The sequence below is a fragment of the Xenopus tropicalis genome, chromosome 5, assembly GCF_000004195.4.
Source record: "Xenopus tropicalis strain Nigerian chromosome 5, UCB_Xtro_10.0, whole genome shotgun sequence".
NCBI classification, from domain to species: Eukaryota; Metazoa; Chordata; class Amphibia; order Anura; family Pipidae; genus Xenopus; species Xenopus tropicalis.
The window spans coordinates 2,032,158-2,052,044 of record NC_030681.2 but is presented as its reverse complement, the minus strand read 5'-3'; the positions used below and the strand labels follow the sequence as shown (position 1 = coordinate 2,052,044).

Here is a 19,887-nt window from a genome sequence, read left to right as displayed (position 1 = left end):
AACAGGCAACATATCCAGCGGGTTAAACAATACCCAGAATCCCCTCCCTTACTGGGGCAACTCTAATGGTTGGAATAAAATGGGAACATTGTCCTGGGCTGAACCCCCCCCATGGGCAGCGACTCCCCCTCCCACCCACTGAACTTGCCCCTGCGGGGGTTTCTCATTGGTCCTTTGCCTACTGCTACCCGAAGGGGGGAGGCAGGAGTGGCCCCCAAAGGCCCCAGTGTATCATGCAATCGGTCCCCCCCAGGCCCAGTGATTGGCTTAGTCCCTGTGGGGGGGGGGGGGGAGGGGGGGCAAACCCAAGCCCAGACCAGCAGATGGCAGTGTGTTGGCACCAATGAGCTACAATCTAATCTGCACTTTGTACTTTATACATTGATTTATAAACCAATTATTTCCCCGGGTAACTTTATTATAAACTAAGGGGGGGCCCGGCCATGGGGGGAAAAGTCTAATAATCACTGCTTTATAGGGCTGAGGAACCCCCCTTACCTGCCCCTCAGCCAATGTTTTGTGCCCCAGTTTCTCTCACCCCCAAACTGCCCAGGGGCACAATATCTACCCCCCCCCCCCCAGCTACTGTCCCTTTAAGCCCCGCATTTCCCAATCTCCCCCCCCTCCCCTTATGCACCATCAGCCACATCCCCTGTAAGCTCCGCCCCCAGCCGAGAAACGGGCCTGGCTGCAGTGCGGGACCGGCCGGGCACAGGGGGGCAGTGACACATTGTGACAGAGCAGCACCATTGTACCGAGCGGAGCCGGTGGGACCGACAGACTGAGGGGATTCGCCGGGCACAGAGTGAGTTCCCTCCCCCCATTCCCCCCCCCTGTCACTCATCTCATTCCCTCTGTTGGGGGGGGGGGGGAATGAAAACAAGTTAACCCTTTACAGAATCTCTCCCTTCATCTCTGCCCAGTTCTGCCCCCCCCCCCCCCCCCCCCAAACTCAGGGCTTTTCCCCTTTGGGCTGAGAGAGTCGGAACCTGATTGTTCTGAAACAACTTGGCTGCTACACTGAGGCCTCTGGTCATGAAGGGGTTAAGTGGTTCCCTTATTGCGGCTCCTTTGCCCCTGGCTCTCAGGGGGGCAACACCTGCCCCGTTACAGTGCCCTACTCTGGGCAGGGACTGGGGGTACAACTTGCCCAAAGCCCTGAGAGTGGGCCGGGCCTGTGTCTCTATGGAAGTTCTGACTGTGGGGCCTATTTAGGGGCTGATGGGGGGGGGGGGTCACGCACTGTCACCATTGGGCAGAGCAGAATGGGCAGTGCCAGTGTCTGTGCCCACTATGTGCATCCTGGGTAAGTGCTAGTGATTGCCCCTGGGCACAGTGTGGGCCCCCCCGGTGGTACTGGGAGAATCAAGGGCCCCGCGGGTCTCTCTGTAACATGAATGGTTTATTCTGATTGTCAGACTGGCCCCCAGGGGCCCCCAAGGGACATTGTTCTGTTGCCTAAGGGGCTGGGACTTGCCCAAGGGCCACTGCAATTGGGCTTAATGTTAATAACGTGCCCTAGGGGCCCCCCAGTACCCAATGAACTGCACTCACAGCAGCGACTACCTGATGTATATAAAGGGTGTAAATCCAGTGCCTTATACTCCTCTATATACAGAAGGAATTTATTGATATATTAAAATTCCCCCAAACCCCACTAGCCCCGCCCATCTGTGCCACTTCCTGCCGCCTCCTTTCCCAGGCTGTGCAGGGGGCCGGCGGCACTGTAGGATAGGAACCAATCAGCAGCTAGGCTGACCTGATAGGGAACTGAAGCCTGTCTTTGCTGTGATTGGCTCTCCCCCTCCTACAGGGACCGTTAGGACACGCCCACCCCTCATATGAAACCCAGACAGGGACCTGAGAGGATCTATAGGGAGCCCCAATACAGCGGCCATTGTTACAGATAGGGTGGGGGGGGTCACTTATGCAATTTGTCTCCTTTAACCCCCCCTTATCTTTATATTAATTCTAAAGGGTTTAGCAATAGTATAACCTGCGTTACATGGTGCCCCCCCAGTCCCCTCTGTGTCTATTCCTATTGGGGGGCTTTTCCTTCTGTTACTGACTGTGCATTTGGCACAAACCAAATTATAGACCCACTAGATCCCTAGTAAGGGGGTCACATGACAATAAACCAACCAACGTGGTGGCATATTGGGCACTGTCACTATATCCTTTACTGTCCGTTATCCGGAAACCCATTATCCACAAAGTTCTGAATTACGGAAAGGCCATCCCCCATAGACTCCATTTTGGAGGGGGGCTAAGGGCACATGGGGCAGTTATGGGACAGTGTAGTTTAACTGGCAGAGAGATGCCTGAAGCCACCCTAAATTATTGGGGGGGCTATAGAGGCAGTTTTACCCACTGCTATTGGCCCATGGGGTCACTATCAGCTGAGGTGCCAGCCAGTTGCATCTTGGTACCTGCCCATCATTCTGCTGATTGGTTGCTGGGGAGGAAGGGAGGGGGTAACATTACTCCAGTTTGCAGCGCTGCAGTAAAGAGAGTTGTATAGGGACCCAGTAGCCCCACGTCGGATTTCACATTAAATATAAAAACATCTGTTTACTCCGGTTAAACCGGATCTGAGCGGCGGGTTCTGCTGGGGCAGCGACAGGAACCGATGGGTTTGGCGACAGTTTCCCTTTAAGACAAATTTTCAGTTGGTCTCATTTACTTTAAAGCTCTTTCATTTTTTAGTGTTACTGTTCCTTTAAATCTATTGTGACTTTTATATCAGCGAATTGCTGGTGAGTCGGGAGGGAAATGACTAAACTGAAGGGGAAGATAAGCCCCACAGTGACTTTAAAGGGCAACTCCACCCAAACACTGTGTTTTGCACAATGAACGGAAACTTCCCAACATCCAGATTTCAGTTTTAGGTTTAACTTCCCCTTTGTATTGGGTATTATTATAGCCCTATGGGGCATGTGTGGGGGGGTAATAGGGGCCCATAATGGAGCAGCGAGTGGGGGGGGCTCTGGTTTCCCATATAAAGTCTGTTTACATTCGGGGAGCGCCAGGGATGGGGGGGGGGAATTCCTAACAATTCCTCAAGCCCCACCTCTGTAGGGAGGAGCCACAGGGAGAGTAGGGAACCAATGAACATGCAGCGAGTAGGGCCCCAATACAGAAACTGCATTTATATAAATATACACCAAGCCCCGCCCCCAGGGGCAGGCCTAGAATCCAAGCTCCACCCTCAGGGGGCGGGTCCCAACAGGCTTCCTTTCTGTGTATCTGCTCAACAGCACATTAACCCCTCAGGCACCACTGGGGTCCCTCCCACTCAGGCTCTGCATGTTTAAAGGGTAAATTGACCCTATTTACTGGCAGAGCCCAAATTTGCTTTACGTTTCTGTAAATCATCAATTCAACGTGTAAAACAGTAAAACAGAAATGATAAGAGAATGGGATAGTTTATTGCCCCCCCAGACTGAATAGCAGCGCAGGGGCTCGGGGCACATCAGAAGGCTGTTAGCTACGTGGGGGCAGATTCTCGGCCTGCGGATAAACACCACATGTGAAACTGCTGCAGTGCTGCCTGGTTGTTAAGGCATCTAACCCTAGCAACCGGAACATATAATGATAGGGAGGCTCCCCAACCTTCCGCCTGCTGGAGTGACGTCTCCTGGGGGTGAGTGGGAAGTAGGGTCAGGCATAAAGAGGGCAAAATGGACCCCAGCTGTACTCCCAACAATAAACTACCCCCCCCTTTATAAACTACCGGGACCCCTTAACTAACTACCCCCCATAGTAAATACCACCCATATAACACTAGCCCCCCATATTAATCATACCCCCCATACGTAAATACGCCCCCATATAACTATAACCCCCACTTAAACTAACCCCCCTATATAACTACCTCCCAATCATAACAACCCCCCATACATAAAATACGCCCCCATTATAACTACCCCCAGCATATAACTACCGGCCGCATACGTAACTACCCCCCAATATCAACTACCCCCCATATATAGCTAAGCCCCCATATAAAAACCCCATATAAATACCACCCATATAACTACCCCTCCATAAACCTACCCGGCCAGCATATAACTGCCACCCCATATAACTGCCCCCCCATATAACTACCCCACCCCAAAGAGTCCCATAGTGTACCCCGGAATACCCGAGCCCCACAGGTTCCTCCCCTGTATTTACCCCCCCCCCCTGTGTTTGCCCCCCAGACAGTGAATGATGCCGTTCGGGGGTATAGCATCGAAGCTGAAGATCGAGCGGCTGAAGGCGTCGGGCGTGGGCTCCCACGATTGTGCCGTTCGGTACCAGAACCAGGACTACGAGAGCCTGAAGCAGCAGTGCCGGGAGAGCGGCAGCCTCTTCGAAGATCCAAACTTCCCGCCCATTGGCTCCTCCCTGGGCTTCAAGGAACTGGGCCCCGGAACCAGCAAAACTAAGGGGGTGCAATGGAAACGGCCCCATGTAAGTAATATGTGTAGGAACCGGGGGTCAGTGCCCCCCTATATATATATTATTGGGGTTCTGACATGAGCACCCACCTTTATACCTATTCACTCTGTATATATAGAAATCAGTATGGCAGCTCCCAGCTCTGTATGTAGGGAGAACCGACAGTGCAGGGCTCACTAACAATAGGTTGGGGTGTTTCTGGGCGCCATGGGAGGGGCCTAACGTGCCAGGTGATGTACAAACTGCTACAGCCCAGCACCCCAACATTTGTGCTCCCCTCAGATCTAGAAGCCCCAGGTCAGTCTCTTTCTGAGAGACAGTCTGTATGGGAGTAATGGGCCAGTCTCATTATGGGACAGTCTGTGGGTGTCTCTCAGGGAAGTGGGGGGCCCTGGGTATTCTGCTGATCATCCCGGACTAACACCCCCCTCTCTCTCTACTCAGGATATTGCTGATGATCCGCAGTTTATTGTTGGTGGAGCCACCAGGACAGACATATGCCAGGGGGCACTGGGTGAGTTACCCCGAATCCTCTTACGTGGGGTCATTACCCCCGATACTGACCAGAGGCATCTATATATATATATATTTATTTATGGATATGACCAGCTCTCCATTCTCACTGATTATCATGATTTATTAGTTATTCAGTGTCCCCCCCACTGTATTATATACATATGCACACACATATATATACAGCCCTGCCCCATGTATTATATACAGCCCCGCCCCAGCGTATTATATACAGCCCCGCCCCCGTGTATTATATACAGCCCTGCCCCCGTGTATTATATACAGCCCTGCCCCATGTATTATATACAGCCCTGCCCCATGTATTATATACAGCCCCTTGCCCCTGTATTATATACAGCCCCGCCCCATGTATTATATACAGCCCCGCCCCAGTGTATTATATACAGCCCTGCCCCCGTTATTATATACAGCCCTGCCCCCGTGTATTTATATACAGCCTGCCCATGTAATTATATTTTACAGCCCTGCCCCATTATTATATTAAGCCCGCCCCAGCGAATTATATACAAGCCCTGCCCCCTGTATCTATTACAGCCTGCCCCCGTGTATTATATTACAGCCCTGCCCCGCTGTATTAATATACGCCCTTGCCCCAGGTATTATTATTACAGCCCCGCCCCCGTGTATATAATACAGCCCTGGCCCCAGTATTATATACAGGCCCCGCCCCCGTGTATTATTACAAGCCTGCACCCAGCGCTATTATATATACAGCCCCGTCCCCCGTGTATATAACAAGCCTGCCCGTGTATTATATACAGCCCCGCCCCCAGTGTCATTATATACAGCCCTTTGCCCCGTGTTTATATACAGGCCCGGCCCCCGATGTTTATATACAGCCGCCCCCGTGTATTATATTACAGCCCTGCCCCCGTGTATTATATACAGCCCTGCCCCCGTGTATTATATACAGCCCTGCCCCGTGTATTATATACAGCCCTGCCCCCCGTGTATTATATACAGCCCCGCCCCGTGTATTATATACAGCCCTGCCCCGCTTGTATTATATACAGCCCCGCCCCCGTGTATTATATACAGCCCCGCCCCCGTGATTATTATATACAGCCCCGCCCCCGTGTATTTCATACAAAGCCCTGCCCCCGTGTATTATATACAGCCCTGCCCCCGTGTATTATATACAGCCCTGCCCCGCGTATTATATACAGCCCTGCCCCCCGTGTATTATATACAGCCCTGCCCTGTGTATTATATACAGCCTGCCCCCGTGTATTAATATACAGCCCCGCCCCCGTGTATTATATACAGCCCTGCCCCCGTGTATTATATACAGCCCTGCCCTGTTAATACAGCCCTGCCCCCAGTGTATTATTATATACAGCCCCGCCCCCGTGTATTATATACAGCCCTGCCCCCGTGTATTATATACAGCCCTGCCCCGTGTATTATATACAGCCCTGCCCCCGTGTATTATAATACAGCCCTGCACCCCCGTGTATTATATACAGCCTGCCCCGTGTATTATATACAGCCCTGCCCCGTGTATTATATACAGCCCTGCCCCAGCGTATATATATACAGCCCTGCCCCCGTGTATTATATACAGCCCCGCCCCCGTGTATTATATACAGCCCTGCCCCCGGTATTATATACAGCCCCTGCCCCGTGTATTATATACAGGCCCTGCCCCCGTGTATTATATACAGCCCTGCCCCCGTGTATTATATACAGCCCCGCCCGTGTATTATATACAGCCCCGCCCCGTGTATTATATACAGCCCTGCCCACCGTGTATTATTACAGCCCTGCCCCGTGTATTATATACAGCCCTGCCCCGTGTATTATATACAGCCCTGCCCCCGTGTATTAATACAGCCCCGCCCCGTGTATTATATACAGCCCTGCCCCGTGTATATATACAGCCCCGCCCCCGTGTATTATATACAGCCCCGCCCCCGTGTATTATATACCAGCCCCGCCCCCGTGTATTATATACAGCCATCGCCCCCGTGTATTATATACAGCCCCTGCCCCCGTGTATTATATACAGCCCTGCCCCAGCGTATTAATATACAGCCCCCTAGCCCCCGTGTTTATATACAGCCCTGCCCTGTGTATTATATACAGCCCTGCCCCGTGTATTATATACAGCCCCGCCCCCGTGTATTATATACAGCCCTGCCCCCGTGTATTATATACAGCCCTGCCCGTGTATTATATACAGCCCTGCCCCCGTGTATTATATACAGCCCCGCCCCCGTGTATTATATACAGCCCTGCCCCCGTGTATTATATACAGCCCTGCCCGTGTATTATATACAGCCCTGCCCCCGTGTATTATATACAGCCCTGCCCCCGTGTATTATATACAGCCCTGCCCCGTGTATTATATACAGCCCTGCCCCAGCGATTATATACAGCCCCGCCCCCGTGTATTATATACAGCCCCGCCCCAGCGTATTATATACAGCCCTGCCCCGTGTATTATATACAGCCCTGCCCCCGTATATTATATACAGCCCCGCCCCGTGTATTATATACAGCCCTGCCCGTGTATTATATACAGCCCCGCCCCCGTGTATTATATACAGCCCCGCCCCGTGTATTATATACAGCCCCGCCCCCGTGTATTATATAACAGCCCCGCCCCCGTGTATTATATACAGCCCTGCCCCGTGTATTATATACAGCCCCGCCCCGTGTATTATATACAGCCCCGCCCCGTGTATTATATACAGCCCCGTCCCCGTGTATTATATACAGCCCCGCCCCCGTGTATTATATACAGCCCGCCCCTGTATTATATACAGCCCTGCCCCGTGTATTATATACAGCCCCGGCCCCGTGTATTATATACAGCCCTGCCCCCGTGTATTATATACAGCCCTGCCCCCGTGTATTATATACAGCCCCGTGTATTATATACAGCCCGCCCGTGTATTATATACAGCCCCGCCCCGTGTATTATATACAGCCCCGCCCCCGTGTATTATATACAGCCCCGCCCCCGTGTATTATATACAGCCCCGCCCCCGTGTATTATATACAGCCCCGCCCCGTGTATTATATACAGCCCCGCCCCGTGTATTATATACAGCCCCGCCCCCGTGTATTATATACAGCCCCGCCCCCGTGTATTATATACAGCCCCGCCCCGTATTTATACAGCCCCGCCCCCGCGTATTATATACAGCCCCGCCCCCGCGTATTATATACAGCCCCGCCCCCCGTATTAATACAGCCCCGCCCCCGCGTATTATATACAGCCCCGCCCCGGTGTATTATATACAGCCCCGCCCCGTGTATTATATACAGCCCCGCCCCGTGTATTATATACAGCCCCGCCCCGTGTATTATATACAGCCCCGCCCCGTGTATTATATACAGCCCCGCCCCGTGTATTATATACAGCCCCGCCCCGTGTATTATATACAGCCCCCGCCCCCGCGTATTATATACAGCCCCGCCCCCGCGTATTATATACAGCCCCGCCCCGCGTATTATATACAGCCCCGCCCCCGCGTATTATATACAGCCCTGCCCCGTGTATTATATACAGCCCTGCCCCGTGTATTATATACAGCCCCGCCCCAGCGTATTATATACAGCCCATTGCTGTCTCTCTGCCCAATCAGTGCCCCCGGCTCTCAGTGCCCTGTTGGTGCCGTCAGTGAGGGATCTGGAGGGGGGGGGAGATCTAATTATAGCAAAGGGATTTCTCATTAATCTGTAACCCCTTCACTGCTGGCAAGTTCTATAGTGAGAGCCTGGGACACAGCGGGTTCCTATAAATCCTATTTACAGCCCGTAACTGGGGGACGAGGAGCAATTGGGGTTCATTTATATATTGATTTATCTGTAGCGGCAAATCTCCTGCTGGTTCCTAGTTAAAAAGACTACATTTCCCAGAATTCAGCTTTGTACAGACTACTGGGGGGGCACCAATCAGGAAAAGGACCAGCCCCCCTATTAATAAAGTGTATAAGGGGAGGAGCTGACCCCGCCTGTTACTGGCGCCACCTCTAGGCGGAGACACCGACTGCCCCCAAATTCATTCATTTAGATTTAGTGACCCAGTGACTCCCAGTTAACCCATTGTGGCCCTTCCCACTGGCCCTTTATTGCCCCCGATTGATAGGAAAAGGCTTTGGGTGCCATGTTCTGGGCATCTGTTTGTGGGGCCCCAGGGCATCATGTTGCACAGCACTAGGGAGGGGATCTCTTGGGGCCCCCCAATTGTGGGGTGGGAGCCCAGTAAACCCAGAATCATTACAGGTTGGTTACCATTACAGGCAGCAGCGCTTATAATGAAACTATATGATACTATATGGGCGGCTTGGGGACCCTACAAAGGGGCTCTTGGGGGTGGGGGGTTGGGGTAACAGAGCCCGGGCCCTTTCCCATGATGCCAGTGCCGAGTGGGTCGGGGTAACTGCCAGTAGAACTAATCTGTGGCTTGTGATTGGCAGGGGACTGCTGGCTCCTTGCTGCCATTGGCTCCCTGACGCTCAATGAGGATTTGCTGCACAGGGTGGTTCCGCATGGGCAGGGCTTCCAGGATGACTACGCCGGGATCTTCCACTTCCAGGTACAGGGGGGGGGAGAGTTTAGTTACGGCTGAACTGGAGCTGAGATTTCTACGTCTGTGTTAATAATAATAACAATGGGGCCCCTGGTTACACTGCCTGAATCTGGGGCCAAGGAGCTTACAATTGTTTAACCCCTTCTCGCCCAGGAAACCTCCCTATTCAGCTGCTTCTGCCCTTCCTCTGTCTGTGGCCCTTTCCCTGCCCCCCCTATTGCTTCCCCTGTGCCCCCCTCAGATCTCTGGGGGCCCCGTGCTGACTCCGCTCTGCTCCCCCCCCCCCCCGTAGATCTGGCAGTTTGGCGAGTGGGTGGATGTGGTGATAGACGACCGTTTGCCGGTGAAGGACGGGGAGTTGGTGTTTGTTCACTCGGCCGAGTGCTCGGAGTTCTGGAGCGCCCTGCTGGAGAAGGCCTACGCCAAGTGAGTGCCGGGCAGCGCCCCCTGTGGGAATGGGGGGCCCCGCGCCTGTAGTGAAGTTTTGCTCTTTATCCCCCACCCCCAGGTTGAACGGTTCCTACGAGGCCCTGTCGGGGGGCAGCACCACCGAGGGATTCGAGGACTTTACCGGGGGAGTCGCGGAAATGTACGAATTGCGCAAAGCCCCCCGGAACCTGGATAAGATCATTAAACGGGCGCTGGACAGGGGGTCCCTATTGGGGTGCTCCATAGACGTGAGTTATACTTGTGTGGCCCCGCCCCCTTCCAGTTCAGGGGCCCCTGAGTCTCACCCATGTGGCCCCAGTCCCTTAAACCCAGCACAGGGCCCCTGTCCCTTCCCTACAGCTGGGAGTTTGTACTTTTATGTGCCCCCCCAGTACCCCCCCCAGTCCCCCCCAAATTCAGGGCCCCTTCTCAAACTGCACCCAAAGGGCCCTCTTTATTTGTCTTTAGATATGAGACTCACGTGACCCCCAGTGACCCCCCACTTTAGGGCCCAGTTCCTATATAGTCTGTACTTTCTGTTTCATACCCCCCCACTCACCTTTATTTCTCATGTTTCCTAATGACCCCCCCATAATCTTTCCCTGTAGATAACGAGTGCCTTTGACATGGAAGCCGTTACATTTAAGAAGCTTGTGAAGGGCCACGCCTACTCGGTCACGGCACTCAGAGAGGTAAGTGCGGCGGGGCCCCCGGCCAGAAATACAGGGGCCCCCGGCTAGAAATACAGGGGCCCCCGGCTAGAAATACAGGGGCCCCCGGCTAGAAATACAGGGGCCCCCGGCTAGAAATACAGGGGCCCCCGGCTAGAAATACAGGGGCCCCCGGCTAGAAATACAGGGGCCCCCGGCTAGAAATACAGGGGCCCCCGGCCAGAAATACAGGGGCCCCCGGCTAGAAATAGAGGGGCCCCAGGGGCCCATAGGGGGGAGTCTAGAGCTCTCATTCTTTCTACCTTTTTTCACTACTTTCCTGGCAGGTTAATTACATGGGGGGGGTGGAAAAGCTGATCCGCATCCGGAACCCCTGGGGGCAGGTGGAATGGACCGGCGCCTGGAGTGATAAGTAAGTTCCACCAGCGTTTGGGTTGGGACCCCAATATGGACCCCTGTGCATGCAGGGAATGGGTAGGGGGGCACAGAGGCTGGGGGACTGGGTAGGGGGGCATGGAGGCTGGGGGACTGGGCAGGGAGGCTGGGGGACTGGGTAGGGGGGCACGGAGGCTGGGGGACTGGGTAGGGGGGCATGGAGGCTGGGGGACTGGGCAGGGAGGCTGGGGGACTGGGTAGGGGGCACGGAGGCTGGGGGACTGGGTAGGGGGGCATGGAGGCTGGGGGACTGGGCAGGGAGGCTGGGGGACTGGGCAGGGAGGCTGGGGGACTGGGTAGGGGGGCAGAGAGGCTGGGGGGACTGGGTAGGGGGGCACGGCGGCTGGGGGGACTGGGTAGGGGGCACGGAGGCTGGGGTGACTGGGTAGGGGGGCACGGAGGCTGGGGGACTGGGCAGGGAGGCTGGGGGACTGGGTAGGGGGGCACGGAGGCTGGGGGGGACTGGGTAGGGGGGCACGGAGGCTGGGGGGACTGGGTAGGGGGGCATGGAGGCTGGGGACTGGGCAGGGAGGCTGGGGGACTGGGTAGGGGGGCACGGAGGCTGGGGGGACTGGGTAGGGGGGCACGGAGGCTGGGGACTGGGCAGGGAGGCTGGGGGGACTGGGTAGGGGGGCACGGAGGCTGGGGGGGACTGGGCAGGGAGGCTGGGGGGACTGGGCAGGGAGGCTGGGGGGACTGGGCAGGGAGGCTGGGGGGACTGGGTAGGGGGCACGGAGGCTGGGGGGACTGGGCAGGGAGGCTGGGGGGACTGGGTAGGGGGGCACGGAGGCTGGGGGGGACTGGGTAGGGGGGCATGGAGGCTGGGGGGACTGGGTAGGGGGGCTGGGGGGGACTGGGTAGGGGGCACAGATACTATACAATAGGATCAGACCACGCAGACCCCTGTGCTATGAACAGATTTCAGCCCTAATGCCCCATTTGCCCCCCCAGCTCCTCAGAATGGAATGAAGTGGACCCTTCAGAGCAGGAGGATCTGCAGTTAAAGATGGAGGATGGAGAGTTCTGGTGAGTGAGGGGCAGGAAGTGTTATTATGGGGCAGGAAGTGTTATGGGGCAGATAGGGATTATGGGGCAGATAGGGATTATGGGGCAGTGAGATGGGTGGAAATTAGCAGAGAAACTGATGGGAATGGGGGGGGAGGGTGTATATTACAATATATAATAAGTGAATTTGCCCCCCCTGCCCCTCGGACCCCCCAGGATGTCTTTCCAGGAATTCCTGCGCCAGTTTTCCCGGCTGGAGATCTGTAACCTGACGCCGGACGCGCTGGACAAGGACGGGCAGAGCAAGTGGCACAGCACCCTGTACGACGGGACGTGGCGCCGGGGCAGCACCGCCGGGGGCTGCAGGAACAACCCAGGTGACTCACGGGGGGGGGGGCTCTTTCCTATTGGGCGATGCCAATAAAAGGGATAGGAGGGGGTTCTGTGCATTGATATGAATGTGCGGGGCCCTCCAGCCAACTCTATGGCCCCCCAGCCAACTCTGTGGCCCCCCAGCAAACTCTATAGCCCCCCCCAGCCAACTCTGTGGCCCCCCAGCAAACTCTATAGCCCCCCCAGCCAACTCTATAGCCCCCCCCAGCCAACTCTATAGCCCCCCCCAGCCAACTCTATAGCCCCCCCAGCCAACTCTGTGGCCCCCCAGCCAACTCTGTGGCCCCCCAGCAAACTCTATAGCCCCCCCAGCCAACTCTGTGGCCCCCCAGCAAACTCTATAGCAACCCCCAGCCAACTCTATAGCCCCCCCCCAGCCAACTCTGTGGCCCCCCAGCCAACTCTATGGCCCCCCAGCCAACTCTGTGGCCCCCCAGCCAACTCTGTGGCCCCCCAGCAAACTCTATAGCCCCCCCAGCCAACTCTGTGGCCCCCCAGCAAACTCTATAGCAACCCCCAGCCAACTCTATAGCCCCCCCCCAGCCAACTCTGTGGCCCCCCAGCCAACTCTATGGCCCCCCAGCCAGCCCTCAGGGGTAGGTGGCCTCCTGTTTCCAGACGCGGCTGTTACTAAGCCACAACCCCCAGCATCGCACCAGCAGCAGGGGTGCAGGGAGTTGGTAGCTGCTGCCTTCTTACCCCAGTCTCCGCCCACAGCCACATTCTGGATTAACCCCCAGTTCAAGGTGACCCTGCTGGAGGAGGACGATGACCCCGATGACAACGAGTTGGCCTGCAGTTTCCTGGTGGCGCTGATGCAGAAGAACCGGCGGAAGGAGCGCAAGGTCGGCCAGGACATGCACACCATTGGCTTTGCTGTGTATGAGGTAACCGGCTCCTCGGGGGCGGGGCCTGTCCTTCAGGGGTGGTATATTGGGCAGCCAATAGGTCTGTTATTTCTGTTATAGAGCAAATTATTTCTTCTATTCAGATGTGTGAGACTCTGCCCTGTAGAGCTTGCAATCTAATTGCTACAGGAAGTCCAATGGCAGAGCCACATTATGTTCTTGGGGGCCACACCCTGGGGTCGCGAATAATGGGGCTCATTCTGCTTTCCCTGCAGGTTCCGGATGAGGTACGTTTCCCCGTGGCTCCGGCTCCGTTTCACACCAAGTCTGGTTTGTAGGTCTCGTGTGGGAGGGGCCTAGCACTTTGGGGGGGTGGGTAAGAGAAAATAATCAGATACTGAGTGGCACAACTTGGCCTTTAATCCACAAACGCCTATAGTGTTGGGCACTCGGTGCTGCTGCTATTGATTGGGGGGGCTCCTTCTGGAATCAGCCAATCAGAGGGCAGGGAGGGGTCAGTGACCGGCAGTATGAGTCATGTGACTGTGGTTTGAATATCTGTGTTGGTGTCGCTTCCCCTTTAACGTTCCCGGGGGGCTGTTGCTGCAGTTCCGGGGGTGCCAGAATGTGCATCTGAAGAAGGATTTCTTCCTGCGCCACCAGTCCTGCGCCCGCTCCGAAACCTTCATTAACCTGCGGGAGGTGAGCACCCAGATCCGCCTGCCCCCCGGCGAGTACATCATCGTGCCCTCCACCTTCGAGCCCCACAAGGAGGCAGATTTTGTCCTGAGAATATTCACTGAGAAACATTCAGATATACAGTGAGTGCCCCCCCACCCCTGTCCCTCCCTGCACCCCCCCGTCCCACCCCCCTGTACCCCCCCATCCCACCCCCGTGTACCCCCCCGTCCCACCCCCCTGTACCCCCCAGTCCCTCCCTGTACCCCCCCGTACCTCCCTGTACCCCCCCCCGTACCTCCCCGTACCCCCTGTCCCTCCCCGTACCCCCCCGTCCCACCCCGTACCTCCCCGTACCCCCCCGTCCCACCCCGTACCTCCCCGTACCCCCCCGTACCCCCCTGTCCCCCCGTCCCACCCCGTACCTCCCCGTACCCCCTGTCCCCCCCTGTCCCTCCCTGTACCCCCCTGTCTCTCCCCATACCCCCCTGTGCCCCCCTGTCCCTCCCCGTGCCCCCCGTCCCCCCCTGTCCCTCCCCATACCCCCCTGTGCCCCCCTGTCCCTCCCCGTGCCCCCTGTCCCTCCCCGTACCCCCCTATCCCACCCAGTACCCCCCTATCCCACCCAGTACCCCCCTATCCCACCCAGTACCCCCCTGTCCCTCCCCGTACCCCCCTATCCCACCCAGTACCCCCCTATCCCACCCAGTACCCCCCTATCCCACCCAGTACCCCCCTGTCCCTCCCCGTACCCCCCTGTCTCTTCCCATGCCCCCCTGACCCTCCCCGTGCCCCCCTGTCCCTCCCCATACCCCCCCTATCCCACCCAGTTCCCCCCTATCCCACCCAGTACCCCCCTGTACCCACACTGTACCCCCCGTACCCTCCCACACTAATTTCTGGTACTTTGCAGGGAGCTGGATGAGGAGGTATCGGCAGATCTTCCTGAGGAGGTAGGTGCCCCTCAATTCTTGGGGTGGGAAATGTGACTGCGTAGGCTTTGGGTGCTGCCAATGCGGGGACGTGGGTGCTACGGGTGCTGCATTTCCTTACAGTTCTCTGTCTGTGCAGGAGGAACTCACAGAAGACGATGTGGACGATTCGTTTAAGGCCATGTTCCGCCAACTGGCAGGGGAGGTAAGTGTCTGGGGCAAATCTGCCCAACTGGGTACAGGGGCAGGGGGAACTTAGGGGGCTGTTCCTGCTGAATTGTGCTTAGTACAGGGGAATCCCTATGTGCCATAGTTTTATGGTATCTCTCTGTACAGGCTATGAGCAAACTTAGGGGGCTGTTCCTGCTGAATTGTGCTTAGTACAGGGGAATCCCTATGTGCCATAGTTTTATGGTATCTCTCTGTACAGGCTATGAGCAAACTTAGGGGGCTGTTCCTGCTGAATTGTGCTTAGTACAGATCCCTATGTGCCATAGTTTTATGGTATCTCTCTGTACAGGCTATGGGCAAACTTTGGGGGCTGTTCCTGCTGAATTGTGCTTAGTACAGGGGAATCCCTATGTGCCATAGTTTTATGGTATCTCTCTGTACAGGCTATGAGCAAACTTAGGGGGCTGTTCCTGCTGAATTGTGCTTAGTACAGGGGAATCCCTATGTGCCATAGTTTTATGGTATCTCTCTGTACAGGCTATGAGCAAACTTAGGGGGCTGTTCCTGCTGAATTGTGCTTAGTACAGGGGAATCCCTATGTGCCATAGTTTTATGGTATCTCTCTGTACAGGCTATGAGCAAACTTAGGGGGCTGTTCCTGCTGAATTGTGCTTAGTACAGGGGAATCCCTATGTGCCATAGTTTTATGGTATCTCTCTGTACAGGCTATGGGCAAACTTAGGGGGCTGTTCCTGCTGAATTAGCAGCTAATGAGGGACCCAATGATTTCTGGTTCTGTGTCTCAGTCTCTCTCGGGTTCTGTTCCAGGACATGGAGATCAGTGTGTTTGAGCTGAAGACGATCCTGAACAGAGTGGTGGCCAAACGTAAGTACAGAAGGTTCCTGGGGGGCCCAATGGCACGGGGGGGGGCCCAATGGCACGGGGGGGGGGGGCAATGGCACGGGGGGGGGCCCAATGGCACGGGGGGGGGCAATGGCACGGGGGGGGGCCCAATGGCACGGGGGGGGGGCATTCAGTCCAACGGCGCTTGTGGCAGGGAGGCAGTTTGAAGGCATCGGGAGACCCAGAATATTTCCCTTTCAGATGGGGAGGGATCTGTGGGGGCAGCATTTCTGCCCCCAGGGTAGTTTGCCCCAGTGCCAGTAGAACCTTGGGCTGGGACTGTAACACCCGTACTGGGCCCACCAGTCTGAATGCTTAAATGGGGGGGTTCACCTTTAAGTTAACTGTTGAATGGCCAGTTCTAAGCAACTTTTCAATTGGTCTTTATTATTTTAGTTTTTGAATTATTTCCCTTCTTCTTCTGACTCTTTCAAATGGGGGTCACTGACCCCGGCAGCCAAACCCTATTGCTCTGTGAGGCTCCAGTTTTATTGTTATTGTTACTTTTTATTCCTTATCTTTCTATTCAGCCCCTCCCCTATTCATATTCCCATCTCTTGTTTAAACCAGTCTGGTTACTAGGGTAAATAAGACCCTAGCAACCAGATAGCTGCTAAACTACCAAATGGAGAGCTACTGAACAAAACACTTAATAGCTGAAAAACCATAAAAAAATGAAGAACAATTGCAAATAATCTCAGAATATCAAAGTCTGCATCATATTAAAGGTTTATTAAAAGGTTAACTTTCCCTTTAATGCCGAGGTTCTTGTTCTTTTTTGCAGACAAAGATCTGAAGACGGACGGTTTCGGGATGGAGGCCTGCAGGCAGATGGTCAATCTGATGGACGTATCCTTTGCCCCCACTGCTTGTTGCCCCCCTGCTTGTTGCCCCGCTGCTTGTTGCCCTCAGGTCCCGACCCACAGCCCCACACTGGGCCATAGAATGGATAGTGCTGCCCAGCCCTGTGTGGGTTTGACCGTGGCTATAACTCCAGAGGGGCAAATAAATAATGTTAATGCCCCATTCCTTAGGGGCAATAAGAGGCAGAACATGAGGTATTTCTGTTCTCTAGCGCCGGTGGCTCTTTGGGGGCGTTTCTTGACTCTATAAGGGCTGCTATTGGCTGGAATGGGAAATGACCCAGTGGGTGTTACATTCCCATCAGCCAATCCTACACTTTCCCCGCCCACCAATCATTGTGCTGGCTTTCCCAAGTGAACCTTAACCCCGCCCCTCACAGAAAGACGGCAGCGGCAAACTGGGCGTGGTCGAGTTTCAGATCCTGTGGAACAAAATTCGCCAATGGCTGGTAGGTTGGAAGTGGGCGGGGTTTGTATTGGGCCGAACCCCCAACTGGGAATAGTTACCCACGAACCCTGTGAGGCAGAGGGGCCCCATATGGACCCTCACACCCTCCCTCCTGCCCCTGTGCTGTAATGCAGGGGGGGCGCCGGGGGTCACGGTAATGGGATCTGACGGGGGGGGCTCAGACATGCGGTTTGCCCCCTGGGTACTGGGGACCTGCCCGGCAATGAAGGGGGGAGAGAGGGAGCAGAATTGGGGGAGCGGAGCCGTTGGGGCCACACGGACCATCACGGGGCAGGGGGTCTCGCTGGGGGGGCATTTCTCTCTCTCTTGGGGCTGTTGGAAATCTGAAAATTCTAAATTTGGTTGGAACAGTGAGGGGTATCTGGGGGCTCCTGGTGTGTGTGTGTGTGTGTCTCCCCCCATTACTCTAGCGCCCCCCCAGGATACAGGCCCTATAGCCCCCTGGAAAGGAAAGGTTAAAGGGGCCAGGCGGTTGGGCACCTAGGGGATTGAGATGGCCAGTAAGGGGGGGGCTGTAAGTAAAATGATGCCAGGCAGTGTTGGCAAGTGACTCGGGGTCCGTATGGGTGAGGGGCCCATTCTGATCTTTGGCCAGTGGCCCCCGGGGCAGTAACCGGACCCCCCATCTTTGCAGACAGCTTTCCGACAACACGACCTGGACAAGTCGGGCACCATCAGCGCCTACGAGCTGCGCATCGCCCTTGAGGGTACAGGTGAGCCGGGTACAGGGCACGGGGGGCAGCGCTGGGTGTTTGCCCCCGGGTAACGGATGTCTTGCCCCCCCGCAGGGTACAAACTGAATAACAAACTCATTCAGGTTCTGGTCGCTCGCTACGCGGATTCCGACATGGGAATCGACTTCGATAACTTCGTCTGCTGCCTCGTGAAGCTGGAGGCCATGTTCCGTGAGTGCCCCCTGTGCCTGCAACTCCCTGCAACCCCCCCACCCCCCTGCAACTCCCTGCAACCCCCCCACCCCCCTGCAACCCCCTGCAACCCCCCTGCATCTCCCTGCAACCCCCCCACCCCCCTGCAACCCCCTGCATCTCCCTGTAACCCCCCACCCCCCTGCAACTCCCTGCATCTCCCTGTAACCCCCCACCCCCCTGCAACTCCTGCAACCCCCCACCCCCCTGCAACCCCCTGCAACCCCCCACCCCCTGCAACCCCCTGCATCTCCCTGTAACCCCCCACCCCCCTGCAACCCCCTGCATCTCCCTGCAACCCCTGCAACTCCCTGCAACCCCCCCTGCAACTCCCTGCATCTCCCTGCAACCCCCCACCCCCCTGCAACTCCCTGCATCTCCCTGCAACTCCCCACCCCCTGCAACTCCCTGCAACCCCCCCACCCCCCTGCAACCCCCCACCCCCCTGCAACCCCCTGCATCTCCCTGTAACCCCCCACCCCCCTGCAACCCCCCCACCCCCCTGCAACCCCCCCACCCCCTGCAACCCCCTGCATCTCCCTGTAACCCCCCACCCCCCTGCAACTCCCTGCAACCCCCTGCATCTCCCTGCAACCCCCCCACCCCCCTGCATCTCCCTGCAACCCCCCCACCCCCCTGCATCTCCCTGCAACCCCCTGCAACTCCCCCACCCCCTGCAACTCCCTGCAACCCCCTGCAACTCCCTGCAACCCCCTGCATCTCCCTGCAACCCCCCACCCCCCTGCAACTCCCTGCAACCCCCTGCATCTCCCTGCAACCCCCCCACCCCCCTGCAACTCCCTGAAACTCCCTGCATCTCCCTGCAACTCCCCCACCCCCCTGCAACTCCCCCCAACCCCCTGCATCTCCCTGCAACTCCCTGCAACCCCCTGCATCTCCCTGCAACCCCCCCACCCCCCTGCATCTCCCTGCAACTCCCCCACCCCCCTGCAACTTCCTGCAACCCCCACACACCTGCCCTTATGTACAGCCCTATTGCTGCAACTCCCTGCAACCCCCACTAACACTGCGCTTTTACCCCCAGGGTTCTTCAAGGCGTTGGACCAAGGGGAGGGCACAGCCGAGATGAGTTTAGGGGAGGTGAGTGTGATTGGCGCAATGTGGGCTCCGCCCCCTGAAGGTGCCAAGTTCTGACCCGAAGGTTCTGTTTCTGTTTCAGTGGCTGACGATGACCATGTGTGGATAATTCTCTTGCCCCCTCGCTGACACTCATTGCCCCCGGTGCCCTCGCTCACTCGCTACCAACGTTACATCCAGGTTACACATTTCCCAGAGGCCTTTGTTGGGGGAAAGATTTTGCAATCAGAACCAGCCAATCAGAATTCTGCCCGTATAATGTATCCAATGCCAAGCGGGCAGCTGCCAGGCACAACTGTAAGGACTGTACTCCGGCCCCCGGGGGCCCCAGGGCTCCGCCCAGTAGCGTTTTGTTATTGTATATACAGATACCGGGGCCCCTTCTTGTACTGGGGGGGCATCTGACTCTTACAGGGGTCCCCGGGCCAGAACCACAAGCTTTCAGAGTGGGGCAGTTATGTTTGAGGTTTCCCTGAGTGCAAATGTACTGTCGCCCCCTAGAGGCGGAATTGTGCCAGACTGCATGGAATAAAGAATGAAAACTGTGA

At 56.3% G+C, this 19,887-nt stretch overlaps 1 protein-coding gene across 2 annotated transcripts; it reads left to right on the top strand.

The window, feature by feature from the left end:
- Positions 1–642: 642 nt before the first annotated feature.
- On the top strand, positions 643–19,887 carry capn11 (calpain 11, (mu/I) large subunit a). Of its 2 annotated transcripts, NM_001013613.1 has the most exon segments (22): positions 713–805; positions 4,203–4,455; positions 4,888–4,957; positions 9,405–9,523; positions 9,810–9,943; positions 10,026–10,194; positions 10,555–10,638; positions 10,944–11,029; positions 12,004–12,078; positions 12,274–12,434; positions 13,168–13,337; positions 13,574–13,585; positions 13,908–14,119; positions 14,890–14,929; positions 15,048–15,113; positions 15,908–15,965; positions 16,768–16,832; positions 17,227–17,295; positions 17,950–18,028; positions 18,104–18,220; positions 19,287–19,342; positions 19,422–19,884. In NM_001013613.1, coding segments are annotated over 21 exon segments (2,115 nt in total). In that variant the 5' UTR covers positions 713–805; positions 4,203–4,209; the 3' UTR covers positions 19,449–19,884.